General features: G+C 41.6%; 1 protein-coding gene across 1 annotated transcript; it reads right to left on the bottom strand.

The window, feature by feature from the left end:
* Window positions 1–862: 862 nt before the first annotated feature.
* MRPS14 (mitochondrial ribosomal protein S14) lies at window positions 863–10894 on the bottom strand. The gene is made up of 3 exons (XM_073642616.1): window positions 10675–10894; window positions 2163–2330; window positions 863–1172 (listed from the first exon to the last, which is right to left on the bottom strand). Exons 1-3 carry the CDS (start codon window positions 10717–10719, stop codon window positions 990–992), a joined length of 396 nt encoding a protein of 131 aa, XP_073498717.1. The 5' UTR covers window positions 10720–10894; the 3' UTR covers window positions 863–989.
* Between the last annotated feature and the right edge of the window lie 8719 nt (window positions 10895–19613).

Here is a 19613-nt window from a genome sequence, read left to right as displayed (position 1 = left end):
GGAGTTCAGTATACTAGGGCACAGTTAGAGATAGGCCAACCCGAACTTAAAAGTCCGGGGTTCGTTCTAGACAGTTAGGTCCGGTGCTAAAAGCAGACCACTGACTTCTCCCGGAAGTTGGGTGCAAGTTCTTTGCAGAGAAAGAGAAATTTTTTCCACCTCCAAAGGTCAAGTCCCCATACATTTCAATGAAGTTCAAGTTTGGGTAAAGTTCTGGTACTTGAACCGAACTTTGGACTAAAGGTCTAGTATCAAAATCCAAACTTCCACAGGTCCGCTCATCCCTATTTACAACCTATTTTCTGAGCTGCATCCACAGGACAGCTGTCTACTCATTATCAAAATTGAAACCTACCCCCTAATCGAGGCTCTACAAAATGTGTTTTGGTAGCCAAATCTGGAGCTATACTATTGCCAGTCCTAAAGGTAGCCATACATTAGATAAAACTATGTACTAGGATATTTGTGCAGCCCAATGGAAAAGAGATTGGTGATGGTTCATAGCAGTCTGTGGCAATGAGCATGTGACAAATGCATCATTCACTGCCGAAATGGTCGTTGCTCACTACCACTATATTTTCAGAGATGACGTTTGGTCCTGTGATCTGGGGATCGGTAGGGGGTAGTAGTCACATTGCAGTGATCATCCAGCTATCTTCTAGACAGTAAAAATATGTTTACAGGACAGTCCCTTTAAATGAACACACTTTTGCTTGCATGAAAGCTTTTGAACTCCCCTCACCCTCATTAAAAGGGTTTGTTCAGACTTGATATAGATGGCCTATTCTAAGTCCCGGGGAATCCCTTTAAAGAATAAGCCCAACCAAATGAGATGCAGGACAATGAATTCAGAGAGAATATCTAGTGGATAGCAACTTAAATTTATTACAGATACAAATGTAAAAAAAACCTTCAGAATGTCAGACAATAGAATCTTATTGCAGAAACCATCAGCACAGTATCTGCTGTAAGAACTAGGATTTATCAGTCTACCACATGGCTCTTTGAATGCCAGACATCTGATTGTGATCCGCTAAGTGACGGAAAACGATTCTGCTTAGGCGCCATCTCCTCTTCACACCGCGTGGTCGGGAGGTGAGAACACATCGGTTCCGGATTCTCACTGGACAACTGTCTACCGGCAGCGCTGCGATCTCTTTATCTGCCACTTCCTGCAAGACAGATAAATCCATTAACAGATTATAATTAGTGATGAGCGTGAGTGCTCATTACTCGAGTTTGCTCGGGTATGCACCGAGTATCGCGGGTGCTCGAGTGAGATTTTGAGTTCCAGCGGCCACATGTTTTGCAGCCGCAGGAACTTGAACATGTCACTTGAGCACCCGTGATATTCGGTGCATACGCGAGCAAACTCTAGTAACGAGCACTCGCGCTCATCGCTAATTAATCTGTGCACGATATACCCTTGGCGAAGGGACAAAAGCAGCCGACTCGTGCCAATTTTCAGGCTGTATGTTTTGTCCCACACCGTTAATGCTGACATTGGATTTTTACAGTTTCTGGATCAGAGGAATGGTTTTGATGTCAGGTGCCACCACTCCCAGCATCAAGCCATTTAGTGTGTATTTACATGTATTGGTTGTGCCACGGTTCTAGCTGAAATGCTGAGAACCGCAGCTCTAAAGCCTCATGCGGATTTCTGGTTTATTTTTTTTCATCATGCAAGAGGGTCACATAATGGCTAGGACTGTTATTATTAAGCAAATTGAACAATGGAATTGCATCGTTCTCCCAATATTGTAATCTGCAACTGTTCCTGCCACTGCAGAGGAGGCCACGCATTTGTTACTTTCTGTGCTGTCTGCCCAGGACTTGGGAGTGTGCACAGTAGCTCAAATGCCATTCAGCTTGCCTCTTCTCATCTATAGGACGGGGCCTTAGACATGTGCACCATCCCAGATCCCATTCTGCAAAATCACTGTATACTCGCAATTCACAAATTTACAGCACAGGCACAATCTGACCTGTCAAGCAGGAGTGTCCACCCCCTGAGCTGGCATGCTAGGAATAACCCCTCATGTCTTTGTGGTGCTCGGCCACACAATAAGAATCATGGCACAGCTGCTCTACGTATTTATAAACTATTGGATCCCTAAATTTAGCAAGGCATTTTCTCATTGTGTGTGGAAACCATTTTATACCCGAAGTTCTTTAGGGAGGATGGTATTTTTCCGCAAGGCATTGATCCTCAGCCTCTCGTCTGCATATTCAAAGGCCATCTTCCTCCTCTTCACATCTCGCCACATTCTCCAATCTACATAATAACTTCTTACTTGGTTTGAGCAAGTCACCGGGGAAAAAGAAAGCAACTGCACGGAAAAGAGGAAATAGTGGGGGGTTATAAATTCACTCTCATGTAACAAGCAAGTCATCTTAAAACTTCCACATGGCTATATACAGTTGAAACCAGAAGTTTACATACACTATACAAAAAGACACATATGCATGTTTTTCTCAATATCCTGACATGAAATCAGAATAAACCTTTCCTGTTTTAGGTCAATTAAGATTACCATAATGAGAGAGAGAATGTTTTAAGGCATTTTTATTACTTACTGCAAAGTCAAAAGTTTATACACACTAAGATTACTGTGCCTTTAAACAATTCTGGACTGCCCATATGATGATGTCATGTGTTTGGAAGCTTCTGATAGTTTTTTTGGCAACATCTGAGTTAGACACATCTGTGGATGTATTTTAATGCACACCTGAAACACACTGCTTCTTTGTGTAGCATAATGGGAAAGTCTAAAGAAATCTGCCAAGATATCAGGAAGAGAATTGTGGACTTGCACAAGTCTGGCTCATTCCTGGGTACAATTTCAAGATACCTGAAGGTGCCTCGTTCATCAGTACAAACAAGATGGGAATGTCCAGCCATCATACAGCTCAGGAAGGAGACGGGTTCTGTGTCTCAGAGATGAACGTGCTTTGGTCTGACATGTGCAAATCAACCCAAGGACAAAAACAAAAGACCTTGTGAAGATGATGGCGAAGCTGGTAAGATTGTGTCAATATCCACAGTGAAACGAGTACTGTCACAACATGGGCTGAAAGGCCACTCTGCCAGGAAGAAGCCATTACTCCGAAAGAAATATAAAAAGCCAGATTAATGTTTGCAAATGCACACAAGAACAAAGACCTTAATTTTTGGAGACATGTCCTGTGGTCTGATGAAACTAAAATTTAACTTTTTGGGCATAATGACCATCGATATGTTTGGCGGAAAAAGGGAGAAGCTTGGAAGCCTAAGAACACCATCCCAACTGTGAAACACAGGGGTGGCAGCATCATGTTGTGGGTTTGTTTTTCTGCAGGAGGGACTGGTGCACTTCACAAAATAGATGGGGATCATGAGAAAAGAAGATTACGTGGCAATACTGAAGCAACATCTCAAGACATCAGTCAGGAAGTTAAAGCTTGGGCGGAAATGGGTCATCCAAATGGACAATGACCCGAAGCATACTGCCAAAATGGTAAAGTGACTGAAGGATAACAAAGTCAATGTTTTGGAGTGGCCATCACAAAGCCCTGATTTCAATCCTATGGAAAATTTATGGGCAAAGCTGAAAATGCTGTGAGCAAGGCGACCTACAAACCTGGATCAGTTACACCAGTTTTATCAGGAGGAATGGGCCCAAATTCCGACCAACTATTGTGAGAAGCTTTTGGACGGATATCCCAAACGTTTCACCCAAGTCATTCAGTTTAAGGGCAATGGTACCAAATACTAATGAAACGTATGGAAACTCTTGACTTTGCAGTAAGTAATAAAAATGACTTAAAACATTCTCTCTCTCATTATTCTGGCATTTGGCAAATATTAAAGATGATGGTAATCCTAATTGACCTAAAATGGGAAAGGTTTATTCTGATTTCATGTCAGATATTGAGAAAAACATGCAAATGTGTCTTTTTATATAATGTATGGAAACTTCTGGTTTCAACTGTAGCTCCAAATTACTTTTGGATGTGTGGGTAAAAGTAAATGACTAGCTTAGAAATATCCAGAAACTATTTTATAAGCAATTACCTAATACATATGTATTATGGAGACAAAGTCAGTGATCAAAATGCACAAAGTAGGGGGAGACTACAGAAAATTGTGGGGGGGGGGGGGGATCAAATTAAAAAAATGCATCATGTGAATAAACCCTAAGAGTCTACTGTGACTACATATGAATTTTAAACAAAACAATTCAGATGCAGTTGAAGTTCAGACTTTCAGCTTTCGTTTGAGGGTATCCACATTAAAATTGGATGAAGGGTTTAGGAGTTTTAAGCTCCTTAACATGTGCCACCCTGTTTTTGAAGGGACCAAAAGTAATTGGACAGATTAAATAATTGTAAATAAAATGTTCATTTCTAGTACTTGGTTGAAAACCCTTTGTTGGCAATGACTGTCTGAAGTCTTGAACTCATGGACATCACCAGACGCTGTGTTTCCTCCTTTTTGATGCTCTGCCAGGCCTTCACTGCGGTGGTTTTCAGTTGCTGTTTGTTTGTGGGCCTTTCTGTCTGAAGTTTAGTCTTTAACAAGTGAATTGCATGCTCAATTGGGTTGAGATCAGGTGACTGACTTGGCCATTCAAGAATATTCCACTTCTTTGCTTTAATAAACTCCTGGGTTGCTTTGGCTTTATGTTTTGGGTCATTGTCCATCTGTAGTATGAAACGATGACCAATCAGTTTGGCAGCATCTAGCTGGATCTGAGCACACAGTATGGCTCTGAATACATCAGAATTCATTCGGCTGCTTCTGACCTGTGTCACATCATCAATAAACACTAGTGACCCAGTGCCACTGGCAGCCATGCATGCCTAAGCCATCGCACTGCCTCCGCCGTGTTTTACAGATGATATGGTATGCTTTGGATCATGAGCTGTACCACGCCTTCGCCATACTTTTCTCTTTCCATCATTCTGGTAGAGGTTGATCTTGGTTTCATCTGTCCAAAGAATGTTCTTCCAGAACTGTGCTAGCTTTTTTAGATGTTTTTTAAGCAAAGTCCAGTCTAGCCTTTTTATTCTTGATGCTTATGAGTGGCTTGCGCCGTGCAGTGAACCCTTTGTATTTACTTTCATGCAGTATTCTCTTTATGGTAGATTTGGATATTGATACGCCTACCTCCTGGAGAGTGTTATTCACTTGGTTGGCTGTTGTGAAGGGGTTTCTCTTCACCATGGAGATTATTCTGCGATCATCCACCACTGTTGTCTTCCGTGGGCGCCCAGGTCTTTTTGCATTGATGAGTTCACCAGTGCTTTCTTTCTTTCTCAGGATGTACCAAACTGTAGATTTTGCCACTCCTAATATTGTAGCAATTTCTCGGATGTTTTTTTTCTGTTTTTGCAGCTTAAGGATGGCTTGTTTCACCTGCATGGAGAGCTCCTTTGACCGCATGTTTACTTCACAGCAAAACCTTCCAAATGCAAGCACCACACCTCAAATCAACTCCAGGCCTTTTATCTGCTCAATTGAGAATGACATAACGAAAGGATTGCCCACACCTGTCCATGAAATAGCCTTGGAGTCAATTGTCCAATTACTTTTGGTTCCTTTAAAAACAGGGTGGCACATGTTAAGGAGCTGAAACTCCTAAACCCTTCATCCAATTTTAATGTGGATACCCTCAAATGAAAGCTGAAAGTCTGAACTTCAACTGCATCTGAATTGTTTTGTTTAAAATTCATTGTGGTAATGTCTAGAACCAAAATTAGAAAAATGTTGTCTCTGTCCAAATATATATATAGACCTAAGGCTGAGTTCACACGATGCGTATTTCATGCGTTTCCACGGCGTTTTTGCAGTTGCGGAAACGCATGAAAAACGCATGGTAGAAGGGCAGCAATGTTACCCAATGGAAATCCGCACGTGCTGTGCCCATGATGCGGATTTTTCCGCAGCGTGAACGCTGCGGTCAAAAATCCGCAGCATGTCAATTAATTTTGCGGAAACGCGGCGATTTCGCCGCCATTGACTTGCATTAGAACGCACCAATTCCGCAAGACAGCATCTGTACTTGCGCTATTGGCGCGTTCTAATATGCGGATGGTACCCGAGTGTGGAGGAGAAGAGAGTCTCCTCCACACCCAGGTACCATTAAAAAAGCTGTAAAAAAAGAATAAAATAAAAAATAAATGTATTCTTACCATCTGTCGGCCCGCGCAGCGCTCCCGCTTGGTTCCCGGCACTTGCAGTGAGTTGTAGGACCTGCGCTGACGTCAGAGTCATGTGACGGGTCACGTGACGCTGACGTCGGCAGGTCTTTCAATTCAAAGTTGCCGGCAGCCGGGAACTTTGTAAAGCAGGACAGCGCGGGCCATCGGAGGTAAGTATATACAGTCATGGCCAAAAGTTTTGAGAATGACACCAAAATTATATTTTCACATGATCTGCTGGCCTCTGGTTTTTATTAGTGTTTGTCTGATGTTTATATCACATACAGAAATATAATTGCAATCATATTATGAGTACCAATAGGTTATATTGACAGTTAGAATGAGTTAATGCAGCAAGTCAATATTTGCAGTGTTGCCCCTTCTTCTTCAAGACGTCTGTAATTCTCCCTGGCATGCTCTCAATCAACTTTTGTACCAAATCCTGACTGATAGCAGTCCATTCTTGCATTTTGCCAGAATTTGTTGGTTTTTGTTTGTCCACCCGTCTCTTGATGATTGACCACAAGTTCTCAATGGGATTAAGATCTGGGGAGTTTCCAGGCCATGGACCCAAAATCTCTATGTTTTGTTCCATGAGCCATTTAGTTATCACCTTTGCTTTATGGCAAGGTGCTCCATCATGCTGGAAAAGGCATTGTTGGGTGCCAAACTGCTCTTGGACGGTTGGGAGAAGTTGCTCTTGGAGGACATTCTGGTACCATTCTTTATTCATGGCTGTGTTCTTAGGCAAGACTGTGAGTGAGCCGATTCCCTTGGCTGAGAAGCAACCCCACACATGAATGGTTTCAGGATGCTTTACAGTTGGCATGAGACAAGACTGGTGGTAGCGCTCACCTCTTCTTCTCCGAATAAGCTGTTTTCCAGATGTCCCAAACAATCGAAAAGGGGATTCATCAGAGAAAATGACTTTGCCCCAGTCCTCAGCAGTCCACTCCCTGTACCTTTTGCAGAATATCAGTCGGTCTCTGATGTTTTTTCTGGAGAGAAGTGGCTTCTTTGCTGCCCTCCTTGAAACCAGCCCTTGCTCAAAGAGTCTCCGCCTCACAGTGCGTGCAGAAGCACTCACACCAGCCTGCTGTCATTCCTGAGCAAGCTCGGCACTGCTGTAGTCCGATCCCGCAGCTGAAACAGTTTTAAGATACGGTCCTGGCGCTTGCTGGTCTTTCTTGGGCGCCCTGGAGCCTTTTTGACAACAATGGAAGCTCTCTCCTTGAAGTTCTTGATGATGCGATAGATTATTGACTGAGGTGCAATCTTTGTAGCTGCGATACTCTTCCCTGTTAGGCCATTTTTGTGCAGTGCAATGATGGCTGCACGTGTTTCTTTAGAGATAACCATGGTTAACTGAAGAGAAACAATGATACCAAGAACCAGCCTCCTTTTAAAGTGTCCAGTGATGTCATTCTTACTTAATCATGACTGATTGATCGCCAGCCCTGTCCTCATCAACACCCACACCTGTGTTAATGGATCAATCACTAAAACGATGTTAGCTGCTCCTTTTAAGGCAGGACTGCAATGATGTTGAAATGTGTTTTGGGGGTTAAAGTTCATTTTCTGGGCAAATATTGACTTTGCAAGTACAGTAATTGCTGTTAAGCTGATCACTCTTTGACATTCAGGAGTATATGCAAATTGCCATTACAAAAAATGAAGCAGTAAACTTTGGAAAAATTACTATTTGTCTCATTCTCAATACTTTTGGCCATGACTGTACACTCTCTCGGGTCACACTATATAAATCCATGCTATTTGCATGGATTTATATAGTGTGACCTAGTTGTCAAGCACTTTCCAGGTGATGCTAAAATCGCCTGGAAAGCGCTTGTCAATCTGCATGCGGAAACGCATGTGAATCTGCATGTGGATCCGCATGTATTCTGCAGGAAAAACACATGCACAATCTGCATGTGTTTTTTCTGCCAGGGAGATGCAGAAATTTTCTGCTTCATTTCTGCATCGTGTGCACATACCCTAACTGTATATGTGCATATAGCTCTTTCAAAGACAAGTACGGCAATTTATTTACATGGCCAGTCCGTTCCTCCATTACTTAGAAATCAGTGTTTTGAATATATGCAGAGGATTTCTCTGCAGATTAGCTCCATTCATACAGTATGGTACGATAAGTAGTCAGTGAGCTTATAGCTGCATACTCTTGTGCACATGGGTCTTTGCTCTTATGGCTCATATTCATTTTATAATTCAATTTAATCTCCAAGTTGTACAGAGATTTTATATATTTATACAGGTACAATGTTGAGGCACGCACCCTCTAACACCAAAAATTGGTACTAGGGGACATACAGCATCTGATGATTCAGGTGGCATGAAGCCTAAGGCTATGTTCACACAAAGCTCTTTAAAAAAAAAAAATGCAGAGTTTTCCAATCAAAGCCACATTAGGAAACGCGCCTTCTTTCATGAAGCGTTTTTATTTGTAGCCCTAGCTTAGGGCAGATTCCATCACTATCTGTATCAAAAGAACTGTCAGCGTTTTTAAAACCTCTAAAAGTATTAATACAAAAAGCAAAGTAGATTTCTCATAGGAATGAACAGAAAGATTTTACAAGCGTTTTGGAGGATGATTTAGGAGTGGATAAAAAAAAACAAAACAAACTACATCATCTGTCCGTAGTCATACCCTGGGGTGAAAGCTTCACCACCATTTGTAAGAAACTTTAATACAAACAGTGTCGACCATTAGAAAGTGCGGAAATATCACAGGAAGAGAAGAAATCCAGATTTGGGACAGTAGAAAATCATTTTATGTACTGAGAAAACGGTAAGGTCACCGTCATAACCAGCAGTGGGATTTACTACTTACTGGGTTCTTAACATTGGTAAAGTGCACAGTGCAGATTTTGAAAGCTTTATCCATTTTACTAAATACTTTATTCCTCATAAAACAACCCCAAACTACTATGTAGAATCCTTTTGTACCATTTTCCTGGAAATCTAAATGAACAACTGCTTGTAAGGGCTCGTGAAGACAACTAGTTTAATCGGACGAGTGCCATCTGTGGTTTTGACGGAAAGTACTCGCCCCATGTTAGTTATTCCATGGGGCTGTGCACGTCTGATTTTTTCCTCAAACTGAGTGGTCCGGGGTATAAAAAAATAAAAATAAAAAAAATTGCAGCATGCACAATTTGCCTCCAAGAGTCGGACGGCCCTCGCTTAGTCATGTCATGGGCCCATGAAAACAAATTGGACTGCACTTGAATGACATCTGAATGTGGTCTGATTTTCACAGACTGACTGAAAGGAGAAGATGGAGAATTCTTTTTTGTTCTCTCCACCTCCGAGAAAAACCGATCCCACTCTCATCAGCATCTTTTAAAAGATTTTCTTGGGAGGAGAGAAAAGGTAGTCTGCACTTAGTCTTTCCATTCTCCTTGTCAGTCAGTATTTATTTGACTACGCATGGCCTTGTTGACAAGGAGAATGGTAACATACAATTGTATAATTTGTACATTTCCAGGAGGAATAACAGAGGAATAGCATAACAGATTCAGTTTGCTAAAGCTCCACTCCAGCATTTTTTTTTGCACCGCTGGAGTGGTGCTTTAAATGTAAATCCCCTGCTCTAGTCTGATACTCACCTGCCGACACCTTCATCCTTTTCGAGCGTCGTTCCTGTTGGTCTCTGACGAAAAGTGACCTGTCGGCAGCTCCAGTATTTCATGGAGCGGCGCGGAAGTCACCTTTCAATACAAGTCTATGAGAGCCTCATTCTGGTCTCAGACTTGTAATGAGACCTTGTGATGTAGCTTCTGACTTCCTCCCAGTCATAAGTTACAGGCACAAGATGGCGCTGCAGGACCAGAGTGGTGAAGAAGTTGCAAGGCGAGTATAAGAACGGGGAGGGCGCTTACATTTAAAGCGCCACTCCAGTGCTGAAAAAAAAAAAAAAAAAAAAACCCGCTGGAGTGATGCCGAATTGTAGCCCTGCCAGACTAAGCTGCATTAGATATTGGACAGAGGTGGCGCCGTTTATACAAAAAAAGACCCTTTCTAATCAATGGCACCCTCACAGAAAGCATGTTATGTCATAAATTTTCAATGAGTTTTCTATGACGGTGCCACTGATTAGAAAAGGTCTTTGTGTATTTATATGTGTTTGCATATATATATTATACACACACACACATTACTCGGTAATGCATATTTTTTTTAGTTTTCTCATTAGATTCCATTCACTGAAAGGTAGCATCTTAGATCAGACTTTGCATAAAAAGAAAACAAAAACAAACTATAGCAGAAAATAAATGCATCTTAATTAAGTTTCCACATAAAGCGAGTGAATGGGAAGAAAGCATGAGGTGCAATGCACACAATACGCAGGGGCGCGGAGGTGACAGCCGCCATGTCGGCCGCTCCTGCACCTCTCTGTATATCTGCAGTGTCCGTGCTTCCTCCTCCTGCCTTTCGTTATTTCCTGACATTTCCCGCAGTCCTTGCACTAACCTGCCGGGCGCTGCGCAGTACAGACCCCAGCATGGACGCCGCCATCTTGTCTCTGCTGTCAATTCAAATACTTGCAACTTTATTGTCCTTGACAGCAAGGACGTCGCTGCAGCTTCTCCAGAGCATTGTCGGTACTGGTGTCTCACCTCACCTCACACAGCCATGTCAGACCTATGACTCTCCAGCTGTGGTGGAAGCTGCTGTCAGGGCATGCTGGGAGTTGTAGTTTCACCACAGCTGGAATGCTGCAGATGTGCATTATGGGGAGAGTAGTAAAAAATTTTAGAAATTATGTTCCTACTAATCACTTGCTGCGATTATCAAGTGCCTTTAAGGCTATGTGCCCACAGTGCAGAAATGCTCCGGATTTTCCCTGAGCATTTCTGCATCTCCCTGGCAGAAAAAACACATGCGGATTGTACATGAGGATTTTACATGCGTTTTTCCTGCCAGGTAGAAGCGTTTGTCAAGTGTTCTTCACATGCATTTCTGCATGCGGGTTGACAAGCGCTTTCCAAGCGATTTTAGCATCACTTGAAAAGTGCTTGACAACTTGGTCACACTATATAAATCCATGCAAACAGCATGGATTTATGTTGTGTGACCAAGTTAATAGTTAAAAAAAGAGTAAAAATGGTAAAAAATAAACATTATACTCACCTTTCGATGGCCCCCGGTCTCCTTCTCCGGTGCGTCCTGTGTTTTGGACGGCTCGCGGTGGTGTAAAAGGACCTTCTATGACGTCATTTAGTCGTGACAGGTCACGCGACTCCCGCCGTCATCAGTCGTGTGACCTGTCACATGACTAAATTAAGTCATGGAAGGTCCTTTTACACCTTTGCAAGCTGCCGTGGAGCCAGGACGCACCAGAGAGAAGACCGGGGGCCATCGGAAGGTGAGTATAATGTTTATTTTTTATTTTAAATTCTTTTTTTTTTACAGGTACTAAGGTACCTGGGTCTGGAGGAGAGTCTCCTCTTCTCCAGACCCGGGTACCATCTGCACATTGAATCGCAGAATATCCGCATGTGCACATGTAGTGATGCGGATATTATGCTATTCAATGCAAGTCAATGGCGGTGAAAACGCTGCGATTACGCAAAATAATTGGTAGTGCTGCGGATTTTTCCGCAATGATAATCCGCAGCGGAAATTTCTGCAGCATGTGCACAGCACTTGCGGATTATCATTGGGGAACATGGCAGACCTTCTACCATGCGTTTTTTAAGCGTTCCCGTGGCGGAATTGCCGCTGCAGAAACACTTAAAAAATGCATCATGGGCACAAAGCCTTACCCCTTCATAATTAGGCGTTTTCCCCTTTTTTTCCCCACTTCTTTCAAGAAGAACCATGACCTTTTTTCTTTCTTTTTCATTGATGTATGAGGGCTTGTGTTTTATTTTATGTTCCCTTTTTTTTTTTTTGCACAGGACAAGTTTTGAATGAAGTCATTTATTCTACTGTGTAATGAAAAGTTAGGTAAAATAAAGAATAAAACACAATTTCATCAATTATTTTTTTGCTATTACTGCATCCACTATATGATAAAAATAACCCCACAATCTGATTCTCCGTGTCAGTACGATTACGGCGAGACCAAACATGAAGGGTTTATTTTTTTTTTTTTTATATTTTAGTCATTAAAAAATCTTTAACTTTGTAAAAGTAATATAAGATTTTGTTGCCATTTACCAACTTTTTCATTTTTCCATCAATGGAGCTGGGTGAGGACTTTGTTTTTTTTTGCTCGCCATACTGACGTTTTTACTGATACCATTTTCTAGTAGCTTTTTATTACAAGTTTTGGGGGGTAAGTGCAAGAAAAACTTCTATTCTTGTGTTTCGTTTTTTTTCTGTGTATTTAATATATGGTTTAAATAATTTTATAATTTGACAGATCAGACTTTTATGGGTACGACAATACTAAATATGTTTTTTTCTCTTTTAATTTATTTTTGAACTGTGAAGAGGAGGGTGATTTAAACTTTTATATTTTTTTGTACTTTTTTTCAATATATATATATATATATATATATATATATATATTTACGTATACAGTACAGACCAAAAGTTTGGACACACCTTCTCATTTAAAGATTTTTCTGTATTTTCATGACCATGAAAATTGTACATTCACACTGAAGGCATCAAAACTATGAACTAACACATGTAGAATTATATACTTAACAAAAAAGTGTGAAACAGCTGAAAATATGTGTTATATTCTAGGTTCTTCAAAGTAGCCACCTTTTGCTTTGATGACTGCTTTGCACACTCTTGGCATTCTCTTATTGAGCGTCAATAGGTAGTCACCGGAAATGATCTTCCAACAATCTTGAAGGAGTTCCCAGAGAAGCTTAGCACCTGTTTGCCCTTTTGCCTTCACTCTGCGGTCCAGTTCACCCCAAACCATCTCGATTGGGTTCAGGTCTGGTGACTGTGGAGGCCAGGTCATGTGGTGTAGCACCCCATCACTCTACTTCTTGGTCAAGTAGCCCTTAGACAGCCTGGAGGTGTGTTTGGGGTCATTGTCCTGTTGAAAAATAAATGATGCTCCAACTAAACGCAAACCGGATGGAATAGCATGCCGCTGCAAGATGCTGTGGTAGCCATGCTGGATCAGTGTGCCTTCAATTTTGAATAAATCCCCAATAGTGTCACCAGCAAAGCACCCTCACACCATCACACCTCCTCCTCCATGCTTCACGTTAGGAACCAGGCATGTAGAGTCCATCCGTTCACCTTTTCTGCGACGCACAAAGACACGGTGGTTGGAACCAAAGATCTCAAATTTGGAATCATCAGACCAAAGCACAGATTTCCACTGGTCTAATGTCCATTCCTTGTGTTCTTTAGCCCAAACAAGTCTCTTCTGCTTGTTGCCTGTCCTTAGCAGTGGTTTCCTAGCAGCTATTTTACCATGAAGGCCTGCTGCACAAAGTCTGCTCTTAACAGTTGTTGTAGAGATGTGTCTGCTGCTAGAACTCTGTGTGGCATTGACCTGGTCTCTAATCTGAGCTGCTGTTAACCTGCGATTTCTGAGGCTGGTGACTCAGATAAACTTATCCTCAGAAGCAGAGGTGACTCTTGGTCTTCCTTTCCTGGGGCGGTCCTCATGTGAGCCAGTTTCTTTGTAGCACTTGATGGCTTTTGCAACTGCACTTGGGGACACATTCAAAGTTTGCCCAATTTTTCGGACTGACTGACCTTCATTTCTTAAAGTAATGATGGCCACTCGTTTTTCTTTACTTAGCTGCTTTTTTCTTGCCATTATACAAATTTTAGCAGTCTATTCAGTAGGACTATTAGCTGTGTATCCACCAGACTTCTGCACAACACAACTGATGGTCCCAACCCCATTTATAAGGCAAGAAATCCCACTTATTAAACCTGACAGGGCACACCTGTGAAGTGAAAACCATTTCCGGTGACTACCTCTTGAAGCTCATCAAGAGAATGCCAAGAGTGAGCAAAGCAGTCATCCAAGCAAAAGGTGGCTACTTTGAAGAACCTAGAATATAACACATATTTTCAGTTGTTTCACACTTTTTTGTTAAGTATATAATTCCACATGTGTTAATTCATAGTTTTGATGCCTTCAGTGTGAATGTACAATTTTCAAAGTCATGAAAATACAGAAAAATCTTTAAATGAGAAGGTGTGTCCAAACTTTTGGTCTGTACTGTATATACTTAAAAATAAATAAATATATATATTTATGTATATATATATATACACTGCTCAAAAAATAAAGGGAACACTCAAACAACACATCCTAGATCTGAATGAATGAAATATTCTCATTGAATACTTTGTTCTGTACAAAGTTGAATGTGCTGACAACAAAATTACACAAAAATCATCAATGGAAATCAAATTTATTAACCAATGGAGGCCTGGATTTGGAGTCACCAACCAAAATTAAAGTGGAAAAACACACTACAGGCTGATCCAACTTTGATGTAATGTCCTTAAAACAAGTCAAAATGAGGCTCAGTATTGTGGATGGTGGATGGAGCGAGACATGATGTCCCAGATGTGCTCAATCGGATTCAGGTCTGGGGAATGGGCGGGCCAGTCCATAGCTACAATGCCTTCATCTTGCTGGAACTGCTGACACACTCCAGCCACATGAGCTCTGGCATTGTCCTGCATTAGGAGGAACCCAGGGCCAACTGCACCAGCATATGGTCTCACAAAGGGTCTGAGGATCTCATCTCGGTACCTAATGGCAGTCAGGCTACCTCTGGTGAGCACATGGAGGGCTGTGCGGCCTCCAAAGAAATGCCACCCCACACCATTACTGACCCACTGCCAAACCGGTCATGCTGAAGGATGTTGCAGGCAGCAGATCGCTCTCCACGGCGTCTCCAGACTCTGTCACGCCAATGGCGACTTTGCCAATCCTGGTGTTCTGTGCATTTCTTTGGAGGGCCGCACAGCCCTCCATGTGCTCGCCAGAGGTAGCCTGACTGCCATTAGGTATCGAGATGAGATCCTCAGACCCCTTGTGAGACCATATGCTGGTGCTGTTGGCCCTGGGTTCCTCCTAATGCAGGACAATGCCAGACCTCATGTGGCTAGAGTGTGTCAGCAGTTCCTGCAAGATGAAGGCATTGAAGCTATGGACTGGCCCGCCCGTTCCCCAGACCTGAATCCGATTGAGCACATCTGGGACATCATGTCTCGCTCCATCCACCAATGTCACGTTACACCACAGACTGTCCAGGAGTTGGCGGATGCTTTAGTCCAGGTCTGGGAGGAGATCCCACAGAAGACCATCCACAACATCATCAGGAGCATGCCCAGGCATTGTAGGGAGGTCATACAGGCACGTGGAGGCCACACACATTACTGAGCCTCATTTTGACTTGTTTTAAGGACATTACATCAAAGTTGGATCAGCCTGTAGTGAGTTTTTCCACTTTAATTTTGGGGTTGACTCCAAATCCAGGCCTCCATTGGTTAATAAATTTAATTTCCATTGATGATTTTTGTGTGATTTTGTTGTCAGCACATTCAACTTTGTAGAGAACAAAGTATTCAATGAGAATATTTCATTCATTCAGATCTAGGATGTGTTATTGGAGTGTTCCCATTATTTTTTTGAGCAGTGTATATACACACATATATTTGTGTATGTGTATGTGTGTATGTGTATGTGTGTATGTGTATGTATATTATTTATATATATATATATATATTTTTTTTTTTTTTATTTATTTTTTATTTTTTTTTTTTAATTTTTAGTTTATTCTCTAGTTTTTTTTAGGGCTGCTGAGCCAACTGCCTACGTGAGCACCGTGACGTACAGTTACATCAGAATGTGTGTGAAGGGCCAGTAGTATTTATACAGGGGTGCAAAGATGTAATTGAGTAAATGAAAAATACCCTTAGGCTATGTTAGTATGACAAGCTTTTGGTGAGTTTTTGATGTTGCAGGCTTTCTGCCCCATTTCTGCACCTATTAAGTAAAATAGGTTACTTGCTTTTTTCAAAAATACTCAGCGTAAAAAAACTCAAGAAAAAATCATCATGGGAGCGAAGCCTTAGGCCTCCTTCACAATCCGTGTTTCCAGTACATGTGCTATCTGTTTTTTTCACATACCCATTATAACCCATGGTGCTATTAACATGTACATATTTTTCACAGATCATGTGTACATGCAAAACACATGGAGACATGTCCATTTTTTTTCCAGCAGCACGGATGACCAGGTCCATGAAAAACACCTACAGCACACGGATGTCTGGGAAAACACTGGTGACATTGATGGTAAAAATGGACACATGGACCATACACTGATGACACCGGGTTCTACCCTGTTAATTAAATTTCTCCCGTGGCCACAGTTTGCTATAAAGAAAAAAACAATTTGGCTGCACTCACCTTCCGTGATCTTGTGAGGACCGGAAATTACATGTGAGGAGGTATCAAGTGATTCATTTAGAGATGTATGGAGGAGACAGATTATGGACGATCTTGTAAACCATTATTAATCATTTAAACTGGATTCGCTGGCCAATTGGAAGCCAATTAAGGGATTGGCAGTGGAAGATTCAAAGGAGTAGTGAAGGGAGAGGAGTTAAAGTGAATCTGTCAGTAGGATCAACCCTCCTAAGCCGTCTATATGGGCATGTAGGACATAGGAAGCTGAATAAAATGTCACCTTAATATCTGTAAACTGATGTTTTATTCAAGGAAAATCCATGTTATTCTGAATGTGTAAATGAGCTGTTAAGATCTATGGGCGGGGCATAGATCTCCCGGAGCGTATTTTGAATGAAAGGGGGCATAACAGGTGTGAGATATGTAAATAAGGGGAGCAGACTGTCAGTCACACAGAACAATGTGCGCTTGGGGAACAGAGTTTTTTCGAAACAAACCCCTTTAAGGATGTTATCCAAGACTGACATATTATCAATATACGTAGGATAGGTCATCAATATCATATAAAGGATAGGTATATGGTGATGTTTGTTATTTTACTGCTTTAGGCCTCATTCAGACATTCGTGAGTCACATACGTGTTTTATCCGTGATTTTCACAGATAGAACACAAACCCATTATAATCTATGAAGCTATTAACATGTCTGGGGTGTTTTTGCAAACCATGTGGTCCACAAAAAAAATTCTCCACCTTCTCCTATCTAACAGTCTGTGAAAATCTGAGTGCTGTCTTATTTTTTCACGGACCCATAGACTTGCATTTCCAATTTTGATCAGACACTCGGATCAAAATAGGACATGTCTCTGCAATTTTGCATGGACCACTTGGTCCTTGAAAAATCCTGGACTTGTGCACGGTCCCATAGAATATCATAGGTACGAGTGCTATCTGTAAGAAATACGGATAGCACTCATGGGGAAAAAAAAGGATGTCTGAATGAGGCCTTATTTTTTCATCAGTGAAAATCACTGATAAACTGACACTGACGAAACTCATGAATAACGGTCCTTTTTTTTACTTAGGGGAAAAATCACTGACATCTGAATGAGGCCCTAGGGTATCAACGTGTATGACGCCTGAGTACCCGCATAGTTTGTGCCGCAGAAGATGCATCAGAAAAATGCCAGGAATTTTATTCATTCCTGAAATGTCTTCTTTGTTGTTTTTTTTGTTGTTTTTGCGCCAACGTAAATACTGCCATCTTTTTTTTTTGTTAACTATTTATAAAGTTTTCCCTAAAGTAGTGATCGTCTTCCTAATAGAAGCTGCCAGAAGAATAAACTGGTCACTTTTTTCAGCTGCTTCACAGCTTTCAAAGCCGCAGGCGGTTAAAATAAGCAAAAAAAGACTGAACATGTGCACAGCAAGTCGCTTTGATGTTGCTGTGTATATGTTCATTTTTTATGATTATTGAGCCTTTTTTCAGACGGGTTTCAGGCAGAATCCACCTGTAAAAGACACCGTGTGCACATACCCTTATTTTCTGCTTAGGTATTATTGCAAAAAGTCCTTGATTTAGAAACATTAATTTATTATGCTTTGCATATATAGCGCTATTAATTCCACAGATATTATCATCGCTGTCCCCATTGGGGCTCACAATCTAGATTCCCTATCAGTGGGTCTTTAGATTGGGGGGGGGGGCCGGAGGAAACCACACAAACACGGGTAGAACATACAAACTCCTTACAGTTGTTGTCCTGGGTGGGATTTGAACCCAGGACCCCAGCGCTGAAAAGCAACAATGCTAACCACTGAGCCACCATACAGTGCTAATCATTGATGTATCATACAGTGCTAACCACTGAGCCACCATACAGTGCTAACCACTGATCTATCATACAGTGCTAACCGCTGAGCCACCATACAGTGCTAACCGCTGAGCCACCATACAGTGCTAACCTCTAAGCCACCATATAGTGCTAACAACTGAGCCACCATATAGTGCTAACCACTGAGCCACCATACAGTGCCAATCACTGATCTACCATACAGTGTCTCATTTATATCCCACGCACATCTGTTCAGAAGATATTTTCTAGTGGAATGAAACATTTTAATATTTGTTGATGGTGACGATGCATTCTTGTGTGAAACAAACTAATTCCAACTTTGATCTGATGATTATAGGCCAATTAGATGGAAAAAAAAACACACAGGCAATCGTTAGTTAACCTGATAAAGATGAAGAGTTTTCTTTAGGGAGACTGCAAGTTTAATTAACCGTAATCACACAGATAATGATTGTGGAATATTATGGTGTGCCGTGCTGCATCTCACCACCTATAATTAACAAATTCACTGCATATTCATTCAGCTCAATCACACAATTACCACCAGAGGACAAGGGGTTAATAATGCACAATTGCCAAATGAGTTTATATGGAAGGTGTGCAATTTGGCACAGTTTGACTGCATATAATGTATCAGACAGTTACTTTCTGTGATCACAGCTGAATAATACCAAATTGAAGCAGTTTTGGACCCCTGTCCTCTGATTAATACAATATTCTAATAGTTTAGAGTCTGTAGATGATAAAAACAGGAATGTCTTCCATCTTTAGGGTATGTGTTCATGATGTCTTTTTCAAGCGGATTCTTCCTGGAACCGGAGTGAAAAAGTGTCACATAACCGCACCAAAAAATGAACATAATGCACAGCAATATAAACACGCCATTGCTGTTCAGTCTTTTGTTACTTCTTTTAACACAGCGGTGGGGAACCTTTTTTTCTGTCAAGGGCCATTTGGAAATGTATACCATCATTTGGGGGCCGCACAAAATTATCAACTTGAAAATTACCCTACTATATTTGGTCAAAAAAATTATTAACCCCCCCCCCCCCAATGTGGCTGGAGCGGCTTAATCACTGGGAAGGGCTGGGAGGCATATACATCACTGGGAAGGGCTGGGTGGCATATACATCACTGGGAACGGCTGGGTGGCATATACATCACTGGGAAGGGCTGGGTGGCATATACATCACT

This window comes from Phyllobates terribilis, unplaced genomic scaffold (assembly GCF_046119375.1).
Source record: "Phyllobates terribilis strain yellow unplaced genomic scaffold, ASM4611937v1 Scaffold_8__6_contigs__length_399053987, whole genome shotgun sequence".
NCBI classification, from domain to species: domain Eukaryota; kingdom Metazoa; phylum Chordata; class Amphibia; order Anura; family Dendrobatidae; genus Phyllobates; species Phyllobates terribilis.
The sequence above is the reverse complement of the archived record's forward strand: the minus strand, read 5'-3'. Positions and strand labels throughout refer to the sequence as shown.

Bases quoted from the DNA above. Each gene is read 5' to 3' on its own strand.
- MRPS14 (XM_073642616.1), bottom strand. From the start codon at position 10,719: ATGGCGGCGTCCATGCTGGGGTCTGTACTGCGCAGCGCCCGGCAG. The intron at 2,331-10,674 runs GTTAGTGCAAGG...TTTTCCGTGCAG, and splicing joins TACTGCGCAGCGCCCGGCAG to TTGCTTTCTTTTTCCCCGGT. The intron at 1,173-2,162 runs GTATAAAATGGT...TCTGTCTTGCAG, and splicing joins TCCTCCCTAAAGAACTTCGG to GAAGTGGCAGATAAAGAGAT.